Consider the following 21553-nt stretch of genomic DNA (forward strand, 5'->3'; position numbering starts at 1 on the left):
CATTTTCCAGGAGGTATGTGGAGGAAACGGAACCACCTCTAAAGGCTGTAAGACCAACTGAATGCAGAGAGGAGTCAAGGGGGCTGATGATCCAGATAGCTCTAAGATGTCCTAGCTCCCTGGTGCTCCTGATGCTTTTGCTCTCCCCATTTTCTCATGTGGTTTTTGTGGGTTTCTTCCACACAGAACAGTATCATTTGCATTTTATCCTGCGCAATAGAGATCTCATTCTCAGCGCTTCGCCTTTTGGCCAATCAGAAACAGTCCTATTCTTAGGAACTATTATCTGAGAAAATGTTCATCATATCGGGAATAGACTGAATACCTGGCATTTTGACACTTCCTGACCATGTGCATATGTCAAAACTCAAAGAGCCTTACAACACAGTTAGCCTTAATGTTAACTTTGGACTTTAGAGTACTGGTTCATTAATTATAATAAACATGCCAAACTCACGTACTCACGTACAATGTTAATAGGAGGGAAAACCCCGCACGGGTGTGTGTGTGTGTGTGTGTGTGTGTGTTGAGGGCGATGGAGAGTGATATGGGAACTCCATGCGATATGCTCAAATTTTCTGTAAACTTAAAAGTTTCTAAAAAATATAAAGTCAATTTTAGGGGCACCTGGCTGGCTCAGTTGGTAGAGCATCCCACTCTTGATCTTGGGGGTCATGAGTCCGAGCCCCACACTGGGTGTATAGATTACTTAAAAAGAAATAAAAGATAAAGGCAATTTTTAAAAATTGAAATGTTTATCCTGTAACAGTGTCAAGGACTAAAGAAAATTTTTAAAAAACCCGAAAAACAAACAAACAAAAACCCACAGCAGCAGTTACAACAATCTGTCAAAGATAGGTGATTTAAAACTAAACCCAAAAAGGAAAAGGGCTGGCAACAGTCTTAGGAAGCTTTTCCTGTGATCCAGCATAAACTGGGGTTGGAATCTGTGAGGACGGAGAGAGCTGTAAAAACGTGGAGCATGTTCTGTCTCCCACCTACAGCGCAGGCATGAATTCTTCCACATAGTCCAACACAGCTGTTTCGTGTCCCCCTTAGCTCATTTACCACCTACAACTGTCCCCTACACAGGTGCTGCCCTCATCCACACCTCAGAGAGGAGGAAGCAATCCCAAGGCCACGGGACTGCTCAGCGACAAGAGGGGGGACAGGAACCTAGGCACACACCTCTGCTCCACTTCTGTCTCGCCCCACGGCCCCTGCGGGGCCCTGCGATAGGCCTCCCACCCACACTCCCAGGACCGTGGCGCCTCCTCATGTCCTGTGTCTGGCCGGAGCGGAGCACAGACATCTGTGACCTCGGTGTGGAGCACCAATGGAGGACCCTGTTCTGCAGGGAACCCTGTGAGTGCACAGAGGGAGAGCAGAGAGCTGCCGGGCCGGGGGCAGGTGGGGCCCTCGTAAACGCGGTCCTGGGCAAACAGCCGCCCATGGAAGGACGGCAAAAACAAGCCCAGCCAGCATATTCAGACCAGCAAAACTCTCCCAAACCAATTGCCCCCAAGAGCCCTGAGATATTCTAGCATCGTGTAATGTTTGAACATAGACAGGCTGAATCATATTAAGGATATCACCCTAATACTGATCTCCTGGTATATCCTTAGGGTAACTTGCACCCACATCAATCAAAGAGGATTCAGAAGCAAAAAAACATGCCTGAAATAAATTAACTAGAATGAAACCTGCAGCCGTCAGGATTAAAAGTAGCAAGTCAGCAGGTGCCTAGCTGGCTCAGTCTGTGGAGTATGGGCTCTTGATCTTGGGGTTATAAGTTTGAGCCCCACACTGGGTTACTTAAGATAAAATCTTTAAAAAAAAAAAAAAAAGTAGTAAGTTAGGTCTTTATCTTTGGCAAAGTTAAGCACTCATATACCATGAGCGAGTGCACAATGTACTTGGATAAGCGATTCAATTCACCATTTACTGAGCACATACTGTGGCCCGGACACTGAGCTATGTGGCAGGGTGCAAAGACAGGCAAGGTAGGTCCTACAAAGTTGTACTTGGTTAAGATCTTCCATATGTAGGGAACACTTTATTCAGAAAATAGGATTAGGGTAGAGAAAACAATGACTAAAAAAAATTGCTGCAAGAAAGCTCAGTAAGGCTAATGACAAGTAAGAAGAATAAAAGGAAAGAGAAAAAGATTGAGGAAGAACAGGACAAAAATTCAAGGTAGGAAATATGCCACATGATCATCAGAACTTTTTAAAGAAATGTTTGGTCTTTGTTAAAAAAAAGAAGGTGGGGGAGGGGATTGCCTGGATGGCTCAGTCGGCATCTCAGGATCCTGAGTTCAAGCCTAAAACAAAAAACACAAAACACAAAAAAAATCCCCAAGAAACCAAATGGCAGGCAGCACCTGGATCACACAAATATAAAGTCCCCAGGACTGAATGTGCTGAATTCATTAATTCATTCACGGAATCACTGGGCCTCTGGAAACAGAAGGTTTAGGTTTTCATAATGCCTGCACAGTGTGTCCTCACTTCCGTGTGGTGGCAGCCTGTCTTGGGTAGTGTCCAAATGAGGAATCTAGTCTGACATAAACAGTGGCACCATGACAGAGAGGGATACAGGTCATCAGGATTCATTTAAGTGCAAAGCCCTGGCCTCCTCTCAAGTCTTCCAAAGACCGCCATGTAAGAAGTTGATAGGTCCTTGCATCTCAGGGCTCACAGAGGGTGCTTCAAAGACAAGGCCACCACGGTCGGGTTAGCTCTGTCTCCAGCTCTGTACTCCGCCTGATATTCCAGTTTCCAGCAAATATGACTGCAGTGCCCCCTCACAGACCTCACCGTTTCCCTTCCCTGGGGCCTCCCCTTGGCACGTCCCTCTCCTCACTCTTCCCCTCTTCCCTTAGATAAACCTCACTCCCAGCCGCCATCTCTGCTTGAAGCCTTTCTCCACTGGCCTTCAGCCTCGAGGTGATTCAGGTGACCCAAGTCCTGCCTTTTTGGAGGAGACGCTGACAGAATCTTTGAGGATACTGTTATGTTGGATTGAAAGCCTGAGGAGGATGCTGCAGGAAATGTGGATGTTTCCCCCCTAGGATCCGAGTGTTCCTCACATCAAACCTCCAGAAGGAACAGTGAGGAGGGTCAGCCAGGCATGTTCCTGACAAGGGACAGCCTCGCCTTCCCCACATTCGAGGCTGGGAACTGCAGACAACCAGGGCTCACACCCCAGAAGGTTTTCCTGATATTTATCAGTTTGTTCCCTTCTTTAATTCTGTCCTGCACTTCCTCAGGGTTTCTCTGAGGAATGTTAATGACAGACTTTTCTGACTAGAACTTATTTGCTACAACACCACGCGGGGACAGAAGGGAGAGATCACAGGCCATGGGACACCCTTGGGGAGAAATTCTGATGAAGCAAAGCAGGTTTCCTTTGTTAGGGAAATCTCCTGGTGTTGGTTTGGACACTTTGAGCCAGAAACTAGTACTGCCCAATGAATCACAACAGAAAAAAGCTAACAGGCTACACACTGCCACCTAAAAATGGTCTAGTGGAGAAGTCTGCCCTTTGTAAACTCCAAAATTCTAAGCCGAGCAGAAGACTACATCCTGCAGTGCTGTGTAAGGCAAAGAACTGACCGCACACGAGCCCCTAAGGAGAAGTAGGCTTTTTTTTTTTTCTTTTTAACTTTTTATTTTAATTCCACTATAGTTAACACACAGGGTAATATTAGTTTCAGGTGTACAATATAGTGATTCAATAATACATCACCGGTGCTCATCACAAGTGAACTCCTTCATCCCCATCACCTATTCTGCCCATCCCCCCACCCCCTCCCCTCTGGTGACCATCAGTCTGTTCTTCACAGCTAAGAGCCTGTTCCTTGGTTTGCCTCTCTTTTTTCCCTTTGCTTGTTTGTTTTGCTTCTTAAATTTCACATATGAGTGAAATCATACGACATTTGTCTTTCTTGGACTTATTTTGTTCAGCATAATAGCTTCTAGCTCCATCCATGTTTTTGCAAATGACAAGATTTCATTCTTTTTTTTTTATGGCTGAATAATATTCCATTGTATTCAAAGGTAGGCTTTTTAAAATTTGCCTCCTAACTTGGCACCAGAATTTCTCAATGCTAGTGAAATGTCTTTTACACAATACCTAAGATTAGCTACATGTTGTTTCTAAAAAAAGTCCACAATTGCTATAGCTGAATTGACAGAATGTCTAGCATTTCGGTTATATTCTCCCTGCTTGCACTTACTTTTCAAAGCAAAACACAAAAATCCCAAATAACAAAAACCTTGTAATATTCCCAACAAAGGACTTCCAGATGCTTTAGGCCCAAGCACCCACTCTGAGCTTCACGCTTGTCAAGGAGGGGAGGCAGCCTCTCCTACAAGCTCAGGGCCCACTGGGCTGTGTGCTCACACTCAAAAAAGCTACCACAGGAGTCTTGGATATGTTGGATATGCTCCTAAAAGCACAAAGCAACTCCTTCACTTTCTCTAAGGCCACATGTCTTTAGGCCAGACTTTAAAGCCACTGTTTTTACCCCTCTGGTCATAGAATTTTCAAAAATAAACCCTCCAGAATCTGCCCAAACCCATGATCCATGTTCCTGAATGATGCACAATATACCTACATACACATAAGCTTGAGTACATCCTCTCAAGGTCCCCTGAAGAACAAATTGCTGGAAAAGGGTATGACGTAGGGAGAGACAGTCTCATCCCTTTGCACCAGAAATATATACTCCCCATCTATGGGGTGACGGCAGGTAGGATTTTCCCCGTGAAGTTTCTAGAAGCACCAACCCTTGGACAGAAGAAAACTTGTAATAAACTCCACAGGAGGGTTGTTTACATCCATTTCATAGACCATCAACACCAGTAACATCTGATATTTTCAATGGGACCAAATGAATGCTAAGCAAGTCGTAATTAACTATTTCCATATTCTAATTAGCATCTTCACACTTAAAATCACACCTACATCCTGGGCCTCAGACAAGTCGGTTCACGTGTCTGAGCCTTTACTTTCTGGTTGCATTTCCAATGGTACCAAGACATCTTTCCAGAGCCTCCTAGGGCCCATCTCTTGGTGGGCATTAACTAGTGTCTGCCAAGGTCAGGCGATGGAAAGCCTGTAGGCAGGACACATGAAATAGGACACTGGGCCGGCGCGTTCCCTTAAATGCAAAAACCAAAGCAATTAGGCGCAGTCACATCCCAGCCAGAAAAAACAGACGTCAAAAAGAGGTAATTTCTTCAATATTCTGCCTGCTGAAGGGCTTTCAAGCAGGCCTAATTTCAAAAGCGATTACAATTTAAAGGAAAAATTCCATGTCACCTGAGAAAGAAAACAAATACACGAGGCACCGAGTTTTTCGATTTAAAATTTCTATCCTTATATTAGTGCTGGCATGGCGGGTCCCCATTTCACTAAATCTAAGACACCAATGCCTATAAACCTGCATGATTAGGTTACATATCCCAGAAACAAGAAAAGAGCTCCCAATTAAACTATGGCTTGCCAGAAGCTGTAAAATGCACCCCAACACCCAGGTCCTTATATTTTGGGAAAAAAATGGCATGTTTGAAGGATAAAATATGGTATTATTAACACTGTTGTAAAGAGAGGAAGGGTAACAGGTCAAACAGCTCCTGTGAGTATAGATCCAAAGCGTGAAGTCCATTTGTATTGTAAATACTGCCCACTGAGGTTATGAAGTGAAATATACACCAGTAATGGTATATTACTATGTTTTGACTAGTAATTTCCTACATTGTGTCCCAAAACTACATATGGTATATGCTGCCATTTTTGTGATAATCTAAGACATCTGAATATAAATTCAAGAAATAGAAAGACAAGCTACTCTTTTAAGCTACCAGAACAGATGCACAGATCTTCCACATAGGACCAATCTCAGCTGCTTTATGCCTTACAAATACCAAATTCCCCACCATCGCGGCTCATAGTAAGCCAGCAAACCTAACAGGTTACTCTTGGTTAAAGAAAGCATCCATCCTAGAAGACAGAGAGTTCAATATTTTAGAAACAATTTTAAACCATAAATGAGGAATCACTAATATTAAAGTCACAGGCAACTGGTAAACAAGATAAAAAGTAAGATCTAGCATCAGCAAAGTTATCAGAATATAACACAAGTCTCGGGAAAACAGTTCAGGTCAGATTCCTTTGCTCAAGACTTATTTCCACATAAGGGACCAATGACATTTCTGTCTTTGGGGGGGGGGGGGGTCCCTATCTTCAGGAGGTTACTAAGAGTTGATTATTTCCCAAATCAAGATAATTTCCATTTTTCAACAACATTTTAGGGCAAGGTGCCCATTTAGTCTTGGATTCAGCAACTACATACATGGAACACTAAATTTTCTTTGTTTAGATAGCTTCTGATAACACTCATATTGTTTCTGATCAGGCTACGGCATTAAAAAGCTAACCTCACAGAGCCTACCCATGAAAACTGACGATGGCAGCCTTTCAGGAGTTTTCAAATTAGGCCTGACCACATGGTTAGAATCCTTCAAAATCAGCATTGCTACTTAGAATACAGAGCCTTCATCATGTTTAACAAGAAAGCAACATGAAAAAAGAAATCAACCACAAAACCTACACCAACTATCTCTTCCATAATAGAAGACTGCCCCAAAATTCCAAACCAAATCCTTAAAAAAAAAAAAAAATCGTGAAAGCTTCACAACGTTTCCTTTTAAACTAGATTTCTCTAAAGCTTAATAGCATCCTTCAGAAGCAGACAAATAGGCCCAGGAGACAAAGGGAATTTTTCCATTTAATGTTAGGTTATAATAATGTTATATATGCTTGAACCATCTATGATGAAAGGACTTTAGAGAAAGTGCCCCAGGAGGCGGTGTCCTTAAAGACCCAGCCTCAGTCTAGCACTGCTGTAAATCTTACCTTCTGCGTGTTTGGCTTGATACAGCGAACAAAGAAAGGATTAGAGGAGCTTAGCGTTGCCATTAAGGAATGCAGTGAGTCCTATTAGAAAGGAAAAAGTATATGTTGATTTAGTCTCTTACTATGCCATTCTTTAGATTTCTCAGCATTCTAGGCACTGATCAGAAACAAGAATAAAAACCAATATAAATCATAGGACTAATAGTTTTTACTTTTAACGTTGTCATTCTAATATAAAATAAAGCCAAGATACTACAATTCGTAGTCACTGAAATTATTTCACAGTATACAAAGCTCATTTGTCACTTCTTTGAAATAGTATCATTAAAAACAAAAACACTGTGTTAACCAGCAAAGAAGTAACCCCAGGCTATTTCGATGTTGCGTACAAAAAACCTGTCCTCTCCCCCTTGGAGTTTTTTTCTCCTAATTCATTATTTCCATCAAAATGAGTCTCTACCAGTATTCCACAATCTCTCAACTCTTACCCTCAAATCACCAGGCAGATCAATCTTCTGTAATACTGCTTTTTTTGTTTGTTAAGATTTTTTGTTGTGGTGGTTGTGAAGAATTTTTAACATTTCCCAAAGCAGACAGAGTGTGTAATGAGCACTCATCACCAGCTTCAGCTCATGGCTAATCTCATTTCATCTGATCCCTGTCTGCGTACATACTATGCCCACCCTTCATAGGAAAGCAAATCCCAGACAGCGTATTAGTTCATCCCTCAAGATTTCAGTGTGTTATTAAAGGCTACACACTTTCAAACATGTATGCCATCACCAGATCATCATCCTAAAAAGCTTTAATAGGAATTCCTTAATATTAAAAGAAGCAACTGTCTCAAATTTCATATTAAATCTTCAAATGTCTCAAATTTCATAATTTCATAATTTTTAAATGGTCTGTTCTTTGGGGTGCCTGGGTGGCTCAGTTGGTTAAGCGTCCGACCCTTGGTTTCAGCTCAGGTCACGATCTCAGGGTCGCGAGATGGAGCCCTTTGTGAGGCTCAGTGCAGAGTCTGCTTGAGTCGCCCTTTCCCCCTCCCCCTGGCCAAATAAATAAATAAATCTTAAAAAAAAAAAAAAAGTCTGTTTTTTGAAATCAGAATGTAAATGAAGTTCTTGTATTGCAGTTGACGGGTCTTTAAGTCTCTTTAAAACTACTGGTTTTCCCTCCATTTCTGGCTCCTTTTTCTTCTTACAATCTTGCTGAAGAAACTGGGTTGTCTAGGGCACTGCATTGATGAGTTACTTCTCTGCTTCGAAAGCTTTAGGATTTCTCACAGATGACAAAATGGCCTGGTACACATGGCCCTTCATATCTTCTGGTACCAGTTTAACTCCATACAAGGCATCCTGTCAGCTGGCCCCCTCTACCCACACTCTTACAGGAACAGAATCCAAAACTCCTGTCTCAGGACTCCTTTCTCCTGTCTGGTCTCTTGACCTGGAAGGCCTGCCCACTCTCTGCCATTTCCCTGATTCCTAGTGCAATTTAACCCCCAAATACCCACAAAGCCTTCCAAGGCAATTCCAGGCAACACCGCCCTAGAAAAAGGAAATGTAACAACTCCACCGGAAGACTAAGAGTCTAGGTTTTAGAGTCAGACAGGATCACTTCAAATCTTAGTTTCAGTTCTTAGAGGGACTGAAGGGGTCTCTATCTCTCTACACCTCAGTTTCCTCATCTGTAAAATGGGGACCACAGTACATACTTACAAGGTCACGGGAGAAATGAACAAGATAGCGTACATGAAGTGATTAGCCCAATGACTGGCACATAATACATACACAATAAGTGGCAGCTATTTTTATTATAACACCTGGGTCAAACCTGCCCGTCCTATCACACAATCCAGCCCCGTCAGCAACGCTGGCGTGTCCCTGGCTCATCACCAGCTGCCCTGTACAACAGACCTCACACAGAACCCCACCGGATGCATCCCGCTCTGAGTAACTAAATGAAAGACAGACTCTTTGAAGGCAGATTTAATAAATGTCTATGGACTGACATGCCTCCACTTCTCTTCATATTAGGATCTGTTACTTGGGGGTAAAATGGAACAACTAAGTTCGGAAAGTAGTCTTTGTATGCTCTACCTCTAAACTTTCTAAAATGGCCAAATATTTATTTATTTATTTTTATTTGTTTATTTGAGAGAGAGAGAATGAGAGAGAGCACATGAGAGGGGGGAGGGCCAGAGGGAGAAGCAGACTCCCTGCCGAGCAGGGAGCCCGATGCGGGACTCGATCCAGGGACTCCAGGATCGTGACCTGAGCCGAAGGCAGTCGCTTAACCAACTGAGCCACCCAGGCGCCCTAAAATGGCCAAATATTTAAAAGGCAAATAAGAATGGTCCTTATTTTCCCTGAATTCTGGGTACCTGGACAAGGTAACTGACATTGACCTTATTCAAATATGCACTTACTTGGTCATTATTCCTAGTTATGATACTGTCAACGTATCTGGGAAAAATACAAAAATCCACACGTGGAAAGAAATATACTCTATATTCACATGAGCCTCTAAATACAAATCAAAGTGATCCCACATGGCCAAACGGTCCTTCAACTTAGAATATGTAGCTATTTATTTTTAACAAGACAAAAAAAAACATCTACATGTTTTCATCTGACTCAGAAAAAGTATATTTTATTTCGAAAGCACTGTCTGGTGCCATGAAAGAGAAAAAACCAAATACTTTTATGGACCTCACATCCCCCCAATTTCTGCTTTCAATTCCTAAAATCACAGCAACCGTGGACTCATGAAAGCCAGCAGGGCAGACTAACCTTGAACTGTGAGCTGACTGTGGGCCGTCGATGTTTGCTTCCACACTTCAAGGTATCCTGGTTATTGCGGCTTGAAACGTGTTCAAACAGGTCATAGATGAAGTCGAATCTGTGTGAGCAGAGAGCAGGAGGGCCGTGAGGGGCCCAATTATTAGGTGCTGGATTACTGTAATTACCATGCCTGTTTCCCACTGATAGTGACCCATGAAGTCCAGGAAGAACTAGGACAGCTTCCAAAGATTTCAAAGCAACCATTGCCAAAGCGCTTTAGGCACTGAAAAAAAAAATTGTGGCCCCCTTCTGAGCACTAGCGTCTTGCAGAAGAGAAGCAGACTGGGATGAAAGTGACCTAGGGTGACATGCCATTGAGGAGCGCTGTGTTTCCAGAGGGCCACCTAAATTCCTTGCAGCCTTGATGTCTGCCTGGTGAAGGGAGACGGTTTTGCCCATCTCACAGTGTTTCGCAGATCCACCCAGTTAACAGAGGGAAAGCTGCTCATCTGCAGTGAAGTACACTGGGGTTTCAATCCTGCCTCCATCCCTTCCAAGCCACATGACTTGGGCAGATGCTGGACTTAGCCTCATTTTTCATTTGAAAAATGAAGGTAATTTTAGAATTTATGTTATTGCTAAAAAATTCTATAAAATTGCCACTACTAATAAAAAGTAAAAGTCTTCTCAACAACTTCCTATCTTTCTTGCATGGAAGACGCTACAGCCATGGGCTGTGAAGTGGGGGGCGGGTGGCTTCCCTGAGAGCAGGGAAGGCCTGGAGGACGTCCGAGCAGCCACCCCTCTGAAGGCCACACTGTCAAGGCTGTCCCGCCACTTCTCACTTTGCCCCCATCCCTTTTTCACTTTTGTTCCAGGGTGCTATTTCGTGCTCACCCTTTGAGGTTCTCTAACTGTGCTTTGAGCACTTTGGAGAAAAGCTCGGGTTCCCTTAAAATGTCATAAGTGTCAAAGGTGAAAGAGAGCAGAGCCAGCCCCTCACAGTTTTGTAGAGAGAAACCTGGACTGGAACAGAAACTTCTTCACTCCAGTCACAAAACCCCTTTACGTGAAGGCAGAGGTGACCAGCCGAACACCACCCTGCTGACCTCCACACCTGTGAGCTTCCCACAGCCAAAGGCCTCTATTTAACATCAAGGTCATTTTTAAATGTATCACTTAAAATCTAACAACTAAGAAATTGCTTTGATAGATAACATGCTATGGTATTTTTCAAACATCACCACTCTTATTTTTTTAACCTTTTTTTTTTTTTAAAATAAACTCTGCCCCCAACGTAGGGCTCGAACTCAGGACCCCGAGATCAAGAGGCACATGCTCTACCGACTGAGCCCGCCAGGTGCCCCTGAATATTGCCATTTTATAGACCCAAAAACTCATCTAAAAATAAGAACAGCTGACAGTGCTGTAAACGGGTAATCTTCCCACAGGAAAGTTAAAACAAATCTAAATATCTTCCAGGTCTAAGCTCCTAAACTGACATTGTAGGTGGGTTTCCTTCACCCCAATTCACAGTGGTCTGTGTGACCAGGTGGCCACCGACATTTACATTCCTAAAAGTATTAGGGTTTTTAATAATTGTGCTACTTTCCTTCCTCAGATAATAAAAATTTGTTTCTGTAAAGAGATTCATGCTAGATCTGAAACAAGTATCGAAAGCTTCACCCCAAGGGTTATTTCTTGCCCTTTCTCCCACACACAGCCTCCTGCTTTAAAACACACAAACGGCTGGACTAACCAGCTACTGATGTAATGGTGTGAATTTACAATTCATGAATGAATAAATGAACGTGTAAGTTTGTCATCTTAGCTGAGTTAGTACTTGTTTATTTTTTCTGACATCCCTTAAACTAGAGACAGATGGGGTCCTACAGACCCAAGGCTGAAACCAATTTAACACATAGCTAGCTCTAAGCTTGTTGTGAAGAAAGGAGGTCATCCTGGTTATCAACTTAGGTTCTGGAGCCAAGCAGAGCAAATCAAAACTAGCTGTGGGTTCTTGGGCAAGGCACTTCACTGCTCCAAGAATTAGTCTGTTCATCTGCATACCAGGATTAATAGTCTCTAACTCATGGATATGCTGTACCTCATTAAATGGGAGTCACTGCTACTTGTATTACTTTCTTTATCTCGGTCATTTTATTAATGAAATATTGCCCGTGAAAGGAGATAATAAATCAAGTTGCTTCCATATTAATTTTTTCTGTATCTGTAAATTAAAAGAATTTGCACAAGTAATAGTTTGCTTGCGAAGGATGTCTTGGGGAGGAGACTGACATACCGGCTTTCTCTTAGCAAGTTGAGAAGATCATCTCTAAAGGTATCTCTGTTCTTCTCCAAGATGCCCCGGACATCATACTGCACCTGGTTTTTACAAAAAATAAATAAGAAACGGTACAACTGATCAAAAGAATAACTTCAGGTCATAAGCATCTCCTTTAAAAGCCAGACCCATGAAGAGAAGTCATTTTGATACATTTATGATTGGCTTCTGAAATTACTATTTCTCCAAATACCAAATGGGCAAATATCAATAAGGATCTTAATTAGGAAGTTACCTCTCCAGCGTAGTGTTTCACTCCAAAATTGTTGACTGCAACTCTGGGCTTCACGTAAAAGTGGTTATTCTAACAAAGAAACAAATACAAATGCCTAATTTCACTTACTGATTTGCACTGACTTCCCAAAAGAATTAACTACAACAGATCGTGAAAACAATTTGAAAACCCACCACACTTCAGAGGTTTAGGTCAGAGTGTGTGATACACTTTATCAAAACCACACAGGACTTGTCTGTCATCGCAGAAGTGAGGTTAAATTCTATACTCATCAACTAAATGTGGGCACGTTCTGACGAGTAGCCCCAAATCTATCCCTTTAACTTATTTCAACTTAGTTCTAGCATCTGGAGAAGACAGCTTTGCTTTGAGAAAAAAATTACATGTGGGAAGCACAGCAGAGCCAACAGCACTGAAATATCTTATGTGTAATCTTAATCCACAGATCTGCTACTCAGACATAATTAAGAGCTGGCAGGTTTTGACATACAGCGTGTTGACTGTGTAATTTCTCCAGTAACGTGCTGTCTGTGGCTTGAGGAAAATGGCTTTCTTCATTGATGAGGGCGAGGAGACCAAGTTTCTAGAAGAGAGAAGTTAAATGAATTAAAAGTTGAATGCCTCAAAATGTTTCAGAGCTTCCTTCCCCCCCTCAAGTATTTGTTAAAGGAAAAGGCACAGCAATTTCTTGGTTTAAAAAAATTCAGAATACATCCCATGAATTTAAGTGTCACAGAAACATGGAAAAATGGAACCCACCACGATTTTGTGGAGGAAAGTACAAGTGGCCAGTCTACTATTGGTGGTGGCAAAGCTTTCGATGCTGACTTAAAGTCTAAGTGAAGCCGATTCACATACTGTTGATTCTAAAATATGGAGTTCAATGAGACAATAGGCTTGAAGCTGCCAAGTATTTAAATTCAACCTTGCACATTTGCATGTATGTTTCCAAATGGTCCATTGTGTTCTAAACATTCACATCTTTGATGTACATGTTCGCACAAGCTATTTTGTTCCCATAAATATGAATCAGCCCAGCGGGACACCCTTGGGACTGCTACAATGCTTCAACAATGTTACCTTCTCAATCAGGTCCAAGCATTCACCATTGTCTATCCAGTCAATGTCTTCCCACACCAATCCCTCCCTGTAGCAAGATTTAAAAGGGCTAGGTTATAATAAAATAGAGCTTTAAAGCTATCTAATTAAGTGGCTGATTTAAAAAAAAAAATTTTTTTTTGAAGTGGAATCCTATGAGTGCTTACCTGCTATATTCTAGTTGTTCCAGAGAAAAAATATGCTTGTTGAAATATTCCTGAAGTTTCTCATTTGCATAGTTTATATTGAACTGCTCGAAGTGATTAACCTAAGGGGGGTGGGAAACCATTCAACAAGTATCTTCAGTGCCCTTACTATTACATATACAGGTAAAGAAAAGGAAAAATAAATCTGCGGAGAAATATATCAATATTTATTTGAAAAGATTAGTTTACGATCAGTCAATAAGTGGATAGAAAAGAATTCATGTATCCCACTCGTCAGAAGCATACCTCAAAGTTTTCAAATCCAAAGATGTCAAGAATGCCAATGGATTTAAAGTCATCTTTGCCTTTGATCCTGCTGTTAATCTTCTTAATCACCCACTCGAAGCAGCGTGCGTAAAGTGCCATGGCCAAGGAGTCTCTGCTGTCTTCGGCCTGGGGGAGAGGAAACACGGTGACCGTCTCTGCTGACCCCGGACAGCCTGGGCAGGCAAGTCCATCCCTGCCGCCCTGAAGACACACGCACTGAACAGGAGTAACACCTGTGCACCCAATACCAAGTAAATTAGTACCATCTAGGAAAACACAGGTGTCTAAAGAAAGGGCGAACTGGAACTCACTCACTCTACAGTAGGATTCACTAGGACGCCCTTTACACAGCCGGCTTTCAAACTCAAGTTTTTATGTTGAGTTACAGGAAAAAATCTGAACCAACATATATAGAGCTACAAATTTTATCAGGTTTAAGACAACAGTTAAGGCCTAAGTTTTCTCATGATCATCTTCTCATAATCTACTTTTTAAAAAATTTTTAAGATTTTTATTTATTTGAGAGAGAGAGAGAGAGAGAGCATGAGCAGGGTGAGGGGCAGAGGGAGAAGCAGACTCCCCACTGAGCAGGGAGCCCGATGTGGGGCTCGATCCCAGAACTCTGGGATCATGATCTGAGCTGAAGGTAGACACTTAACCAACTGAGCCACCCAGGCACCCCTCATAATCTACTTTGAATACAGAAAAATTTTCTTCATGGTATGTATGATTAGCATTTTTACTTACCCAATCAAGAAACTGATATTAGATGGGCTGGCACATATAATTGGCTCAAGGCAGTAGCAGAAGCAAAACTAAGTACTACTACATAAATAATAACAATAAATTACAATAGCTCATGTTTATTTATTACTTAAGTAACTGGCATATATTTATTATTATCCTTACAAGAATCCTATGAATTAAGTATGATAATTATCCCTGTCTTACAGAGAAGGAAACAGACACAATGAATGCATTCCCCAGAAACGGAAAGTAGTATGTCAGGACTTGAACTCAGGAAATCTCCATCAGACCCAGTCCTCTTAGACGCTCGGCTGCACTACCTCTAAGAAAACGAACAACTTTGTCTCTTCCCCTCAGCAGGCGTATCTTCTTTATTTTGCTCATTTGAATGGTTTGTTGTAGTTACTTATTTGAATCAAAGCTGTGAATGTGAAACCCCAGGAGTGTCTTTTAAAACAAGCTCTGATGGCAAAGGCGCGTACCTGTTGAACAGTGAGAGGTGTGAGGATCTCTTCCCCCCTGAGGAACATGGATCTCTGCGTCAGAGCATCCGTGAGCTGTGCGGAGTCCAGCCCAAGTAGCTCTGCAGACCTGCCCAAGGCTGGAAATGAAGAACAAGGGGAAAGTGGATGCACTGAGCCAAGAAGGAACGGGCCACGGGACTCCAAAGCTAACTCCACAAGGCGATACATTACAGCAGAGAACATTCCTCAATCCCTCAGGTAGAATTTACAGAACACACTTTCTACTGGTAAGTTGTTCACTCCCCCAATGGGTCTCAGGCTAATAGCAGAGAACCTGGCGCTTGGACCAAGTGTGGTCCTGAGACCCCGAGGCAGGGGCTACCCAAGACCTGCCAGAGGCTTGCAAGGTCCTAACTATTTTCTGTGATAGTAAGATGTCCTTTGCTGTTTTACTCTCATTCCCTTACCATGGTACAGAGGAGTTTTCTAGTGGCTACATGACATGAGGTATCTCAACAAACTGAATGCAGAAGCAGATAAGAGAATCTAGCTGTCCTCCATGACATCAGATGCTTTAAAAGTTTGCAAAAATGTAAGACAATGTCACTCCATTTTTAAGATTTTATTTATTTGAGAGAGAGAAAAAGAGAGAGAGCACAAGCAGGGGGGCAGGGGGACAGGGGGAGCGGCAGGCAGAGGGAGAAGCAGGCTCCCCGCTGAGCAGGGAGCTCGACGCCGGGCTTGATCCCAGGACCCTGGGATCACGACCTGAACCGACTGAGCCACCCAGGTGCCCCACAATGCCATTCTTCTCACGGATTTTCTTTTGTTTTGGAAAACAGTCTTTTAAATAAAAATATGATTATTTCTTTTAATATGAAATGGGTTTTTTACAGTTATTTCAAAATTAATTAGTTTTTTTACAACACCTCAGTTAATTTCCAAGGCAGTAACATGAACAGACATGACCCACATAAACAATAGCTCTTTGGAGTTCTCTATGGTTTCAAGATGATTCAGAGGCACTGGGACAACATGTTTGAGAACCACTGACCTACAGCGCTGTCCTCGCCTATAGCCCTCTCAACCTTTAGCGCATCTAATCCCCAAGGCTTCGTGCCCTACACGCCGCTTCCATTGGGAAAGTTCCAGAAGTAAATACAGAAATCACTTCAGGAAAAGTGTATATATGATTAGCATTTTTACTTACCCAGTCAAGAACAACTGGAAAAGGACAACTGACATAGTGATGCGCGTATTAATTTTTAGTCTTGACAACACGTCAGTGAAGCATTTTATAGATAAGACACCCAGGCACCCCTCATAATCTACTTTGAATACAGAAAAATATTCTGTAGTGAGAGTTGGGGGATACGTAACTCAAGGAAACAGGCTGTGGCAGAGCTGAACAGTGAACAGCATTTCCACCCGAGAATGAACGGTCTTCCCAGGACACCACGTCACCACTCACAAACTATGCAAAAGAAAGCAACACCACACCCCTGACCCCTATCATTCTTCTACATCTAATCCTTGTTGCTCGTATTTCTTTACTGGGTCCATTTTCCTCTGTCCTTGCTAAGAATGAGAACAGAGCCACCATCCCCTCCAAAAATCACTCCTCTTAGGCTTGGACCCTCTCTTAGCTGACAGTTCCCATCAAATACAAAGTTCTGTAAGTCTCTGTCCAGGGTCAGAAAGCTCTTTCTGTAAAAGGCCAGAGAGTAAATACTTTAGGTCTAAGTTCCCTATGAGGAAAAAGCCAAGGGAGGGAAGGAGGGAGGAGGCATCCTACCCGTTTTGAAGGACACTTGGGCCCCACCAGCAGTGATAAATTCTATGTTCCCAAGATGTAACACACCAGCGAGCAACCTCAAAACCTCCCAAACTTCTTCTTTGCTGAACTGCATCACTTCCATCGCCGTCTGAAAGAAAATCAATGTATTTAAGGTTTTGTTGTTTTTCTTCCATAGTAAAGAAAATGAAAAACCCATTACTCAGTAAAATTGTTAGGTATTCTAAAGGCAAGAAAACAAGAAATAGATTCATGACCCCTCACTTTTAAATGATAAAGCCTTTGCACAGGCACCCATAAAAGAATGTGATATTACAGAAGAACTGTACAATGTGGAGAGATCACCCAATCGATGACATAAAATGAGATATCGGCCTTATTAGGTACAAGTCTGCCAGTGACACCACAGAAGAATCACCTAAGAGAGTCACAGTAATGATGGTGAAAAAGAAATGCTTTTTCTGTAGATACTGAAGCAAAATGGAATATTTATTTTCTTGCACATAAGTTGGTGGGGAAGGGGAAGGCTTCATGGGACTGCTCCAGTGTAAATTTCAGGGCTTTTCCTTAATGGCTAAATGCAGCAGGAACCCAAGTCAGAGGAATAAAATTCTCTATTAGGAACTCTGTAGATAGGAGAGTCTCTGCTCCTTTTATAATAGATACTGATGGATTAGATGAATGGATTCAGATCAGTCTTCCCTAGACATTCATCACATCTCTTTTTAATTTCTCCAAAGAACTTTTAAAGATCTTGTCTTGGCCCCTCCATAGGAAATGGAAGTTAACATAATGCTGTTTGGGGGAAAATAAAAATAAACAGGCCCCTACAGGAGAGGAGGTTTGTTCCCAAATACAAGTATCTAAACAACTGAAGGCAGGTATCGTCTGAATCACATCGAAGATCTGCTCATTTTCTATTGTGATTGACTGACTGATTTCAGAGATGGGGTGCAGGGGGGAGAGGGAGAGAGAGAATCTTAAGCAGGCTCCGCACCTAATGTGGAGCCTGACACGGGGCTGGATCTCAGGATGCTGAGATCATGACCTGAGCAGAAATCAAGAGCTGGACGCTTAATGCTTAACCAACTCGAGCCACCTAGGTGCCCCTCTATTATGATTTAGAAGCCATACCCTTGTCAAGAAAAAAGCACCCCTCTCCCCCAATTGAGGACAGAATTGTTGGCAATACTGATGAAAATGACCTACCAAGAGCACGTGGGCCCACAATGCAATAATCGTGACAATGACAATCACTTCAGGGGATTAGGAAGGAAACTGGGCACCACTGTGAAGCAGTAGAAATTGTAAAAGGAAACAACTGGAGATTTAAAATGTGAAAAGTTTTAACTTCTTTACAAGGAAAAAACAAAGTTGAAACAAAAGGCAAAAACAATAGGCAGGACAACAATTTAAAAATTATAAGGGAAGGAGCAATAGCTTAGCCATAATAAAAGAGATATGAACAACAAAAATAAAATAGGCATTTCTTATGGGAGCATATGCAAATCCTTCCTAGAAATCAAACATGTACTAATCAAAGAAAATCTGAGATCGTTTCTATTAAATTAGCAAAAAACTTGTGACTGATAAACCTAAAATTGGTGAAACTGGGACATTTATGCACTGATCATTGGTGCCAGACGTTAATATGATCTTTTTGGAAAACAAGATTATATGGCCGCAGATGTACATAAACTTATAATGTTCAGAGAGGTTCAATAACTTTCACAGGGTTGCACAACCAATATTCAAAGTCAGGCCCAATGAACCCAAAGTCCACAAACTTATTATCCAGCCAATGTTATTACTTTCTAAAGACATAAAAAGAAAAAAGCAATCTCTTATATAATCTTCCATAACTTCCATGCTGGAAATTAATTCCAAGGAAAATCTCAACAGAAAAAGGAAGTTCTATAAAATATTCACTGCAGCGTTATATTAACACGTCGAGAAAAAAATTCTAACTATCCTATAATCAGACAAGTCAAATACAGCAATAGTTGAGAACAGTTCAATAGTTTAGAATAGTGTGTACTTTTTAAAGGAAATTATGATCATCCAGAAACATGATTTATGATAGCTTTATGTAAAAAGTTTAAAATTATATTTTTGTGGGGTGCCTTGCTGGTCGCTAAAGCATGGGACTCTTAATCTTGGGGTGATGAGTTCAAGCCCCATGGTGGGTATAGAAATTACTTAAAAAAAATAAAACCACATTATCAGTAAATTTTTTAAAAATTATATTTTTGCAACTTTTTTTTTTAAAGTAATCTCTACACTCAATGTGGGACTCGAACTTACAACCTCAAGATCAACAGTCGGATGCTCTACCAAATGAGCCAGCCAAGTACCCCATAAAGAAAAACACGCTGGGAAGTAAATATACTGTATTGAAAATAGTTGCAATGTTAGTGTCGGTAAACTCAAAAACATTATGTTCCATCATGTCTTTTAATGTTTTGACAATATTTTTACAATAACAGTACAATATTTTTACAATATTAATGGGTGAATGGATAGATAAACAAATTGCTGCCTATTCAATGGAATACCACTCACTAGAAAAAGGAATGAACTGTGTTATGTATGATGTAGATGAGTAAAAGGAGCTAGACAGGAGAATACCCTCTGTATGATTTCACTTACAAGAACCTCTAGAAGAGACAAATCTAGCGATTTATGCCTGAAAACAATAAGTGGTTTCCCAGAAGTAGGGTGGCTGGGAAGGGCCAAGGAACTTTTGGAGTAAAGAATCACCCTTCAGGGCGACAAACCATGAGAGACGATGGACTCTGAAAAACAAACTGAGGGTTCTAGAGGGGAGGGGGTGGGAGGATGGGTTAGCCTGGTGATGGGTATTAAAGAGGGCACGTTCTGCATGGAGCGTTGGGTGTTATACACAAACAATGAATCATGGAACACTACATCAAAAACTAATGATGTAATGTATGGTGATTAACATAACAATAAAAAATTTAAAGAAAACAATAAACAGAGGCTTTACTAAGAAAAAAAAAAAGACTCACCCTTTATTTTGATTGTGGTTGTGGGTACATGGGTGAGTAAATTCAAAATCCATTAAAATGTATATTTTAAACGGTAGTGTTTTATTATATGTACACTGCCTTTCAATAAATCTGATTACAAATAATAAAAACACCATGAATTATTTAATCAGGTGTTTAAAAACTCATTTCATTGGTGCAAGCAGAAATTGACACAAAGAATAAGAACTATTAGTCGAGTGCTTATCAATTAAAAAAAACATATGGAAAAATATTTATTCAAATTTACTTATTCTAAAAGTTAAAAGTAAAGAAAGGTAGTTAATACAGAATAATTTCTTATTCTCAAGACTCTTAAAATAGCAGTAAGGACCAAATCAAACAGCAAAATAATTATAAAGCACCTACACTGTACAAAAGTTAATACTTTCCCTCTCTATGATTAAAGTTTTCCTCCTATAACGCATATTCAACACTACCTTATAAAAAAATTCTTAGATCATAGAAATGAAATCCTTTACTATTTAAGTCAACTACCTGGACTTTATAAACACTAAAAGGAAATAAGACCAAAACAATAAGTTTGCTGTAGCAGAAAATGTCAAGTTATCACATGAAAAATATCAAGAGACGCCCAATGAAAATATTCTTGGCTAAGTTCTTAAAGTACATACCGAAGTCATATACGGAGATAGAAACCAAATAAAACATGCTTACTGTGTTAATAAATTTGACTACTTTCAATCTAACTCTAAGTGAATTAGGAGCGTGGTGATTAGTAATTGCATTAATCATATTGCGGGGTAATTTAATGGCTGCCCCCAGTTGGCAGCAGCGTGGGCATATGTGCTGGAACCGCCAGTAAGAGCCTCTACTTACTGTGCCCTACTGTCCTGTTTACAGTCTCTCCAGTTGCAATCTCCAGCCCCCTTCGGCAAGAGTAGCCACTTTAAAGCTTATTATCATTACCTTATTTTCTCAACGATATGGCTGCAAGACTTAAAAAACAGGCTGGGAAATTCTCCGTATAGTTCAGAAGCACTAAACAGCAATTTAGTTATAATAAAACTGGCACAAAGTTAAAATATTTTCAATAAAGTCCTTATTAAGCACATAAAAAAAAAAAAAAATAGGTGTTTGGGAAAGTGAGGGTGGGCAGTGGGGGAAGAAGAGGGATGACAAATATGGGATCTGGTCCCAATCGTGAAGAACCAAAGGAGGCCAGGCTCATGGCACTAGAAAGTAATAGAAAGGAGGGGCAAATTTCAGGTGCTTTACTGCCAGAAGGTACATCTGCTTAGGGTCTCAGGCAGTTGGCTGTGAGGTGTAGAGGTGCCATTCAAGGCAAAGGGACCACAGATGAACAAATGGTGTCACTGAAACAGTGGAAGGGGAGGCTATTCTGGGTATAGTAAATTGCAAGTAAGCAATCTGATAATAATTTATTATGCAATGTGATGATAGGCAATATTCTGTTACTTTATAATATAAAATATGCTTATGCTGCCAAGTTTACCACCACCGAAAGAGATTGATGTTTCCATGCTTGGCAAAACTGAGGTTTAAAGTCCGCCCTTTAAGTCTTAATAAAATCTGACTCATGTGGAATGAATTTATGCATACATACACAAGGGCTCATACCATTAAAAACCCATGGATAAACCCAGTAAGGCTGATAA

The 21553-nt window shown here is 41.1% G+C and overlaps 1 protein-coding gene across 1 annotated transcript in view; it reads right to left on the bottom strand.

Moving 5' to 3' along the window:
* Window positions 1-21553, bottom strand: part of MYO10 (myosin X) — a 210349-nt gene that overhangs the window by 65552 nt on the left and 123244 nt on the right. The window contains exons 10-19 of the mRNA XM_032415456.1: window positions 16867-16996; window positions 15090-15208; window positions 13840-13986; window positions 13555-13655; window positions 13370-13436; window positions 12780-12872; window positions 12290-12358; window positions 12013-12095; window positions 9720-9828; window positions 6925-7005 (exon numbers count right to left, since the gene is read on the bottom strand). Coding sequence (XP_032271347.1) covers window positions 6925-7005; window positions 9720-9828; window positions 12013-12095; window positions 12290-12358; window positions 12780-12872; window positions 13370-13436; window positions 13555-13655; window positions 13840-13986; window positions 15090-15208; window positions 16867-16996 — 999 coding nt within the window. The remainder of the gene's footprint in view (window positions 1-6924; window positions 7006-9719; window positions 9829-12012; window positions 12096-12289; window positions 12359-12779; window positions 12873-13369; window positions 13437-13554; window positions 13656-13839; window positions 13987-15089; window positions 15209-16866; window positions 16997-21553) is intronic.

The sequence above is a fragment of the Phoca vitulina genome, unplaced genomic scaffold, assembly GCF_004348235.1.
Source record: "Phoca vitulina isolate PV1807 unplaced genomic scaffold, GSC_HSeal_1.0 scaffold17, whole genome shotgun sequence".
Classification (NCBI taxonomy): domain Eukaryota; kingdom Metazoa; phylum Chordata; class Mammalia; order Carnivora; family Phocidae; genus Phoca; species Phoca vitulina.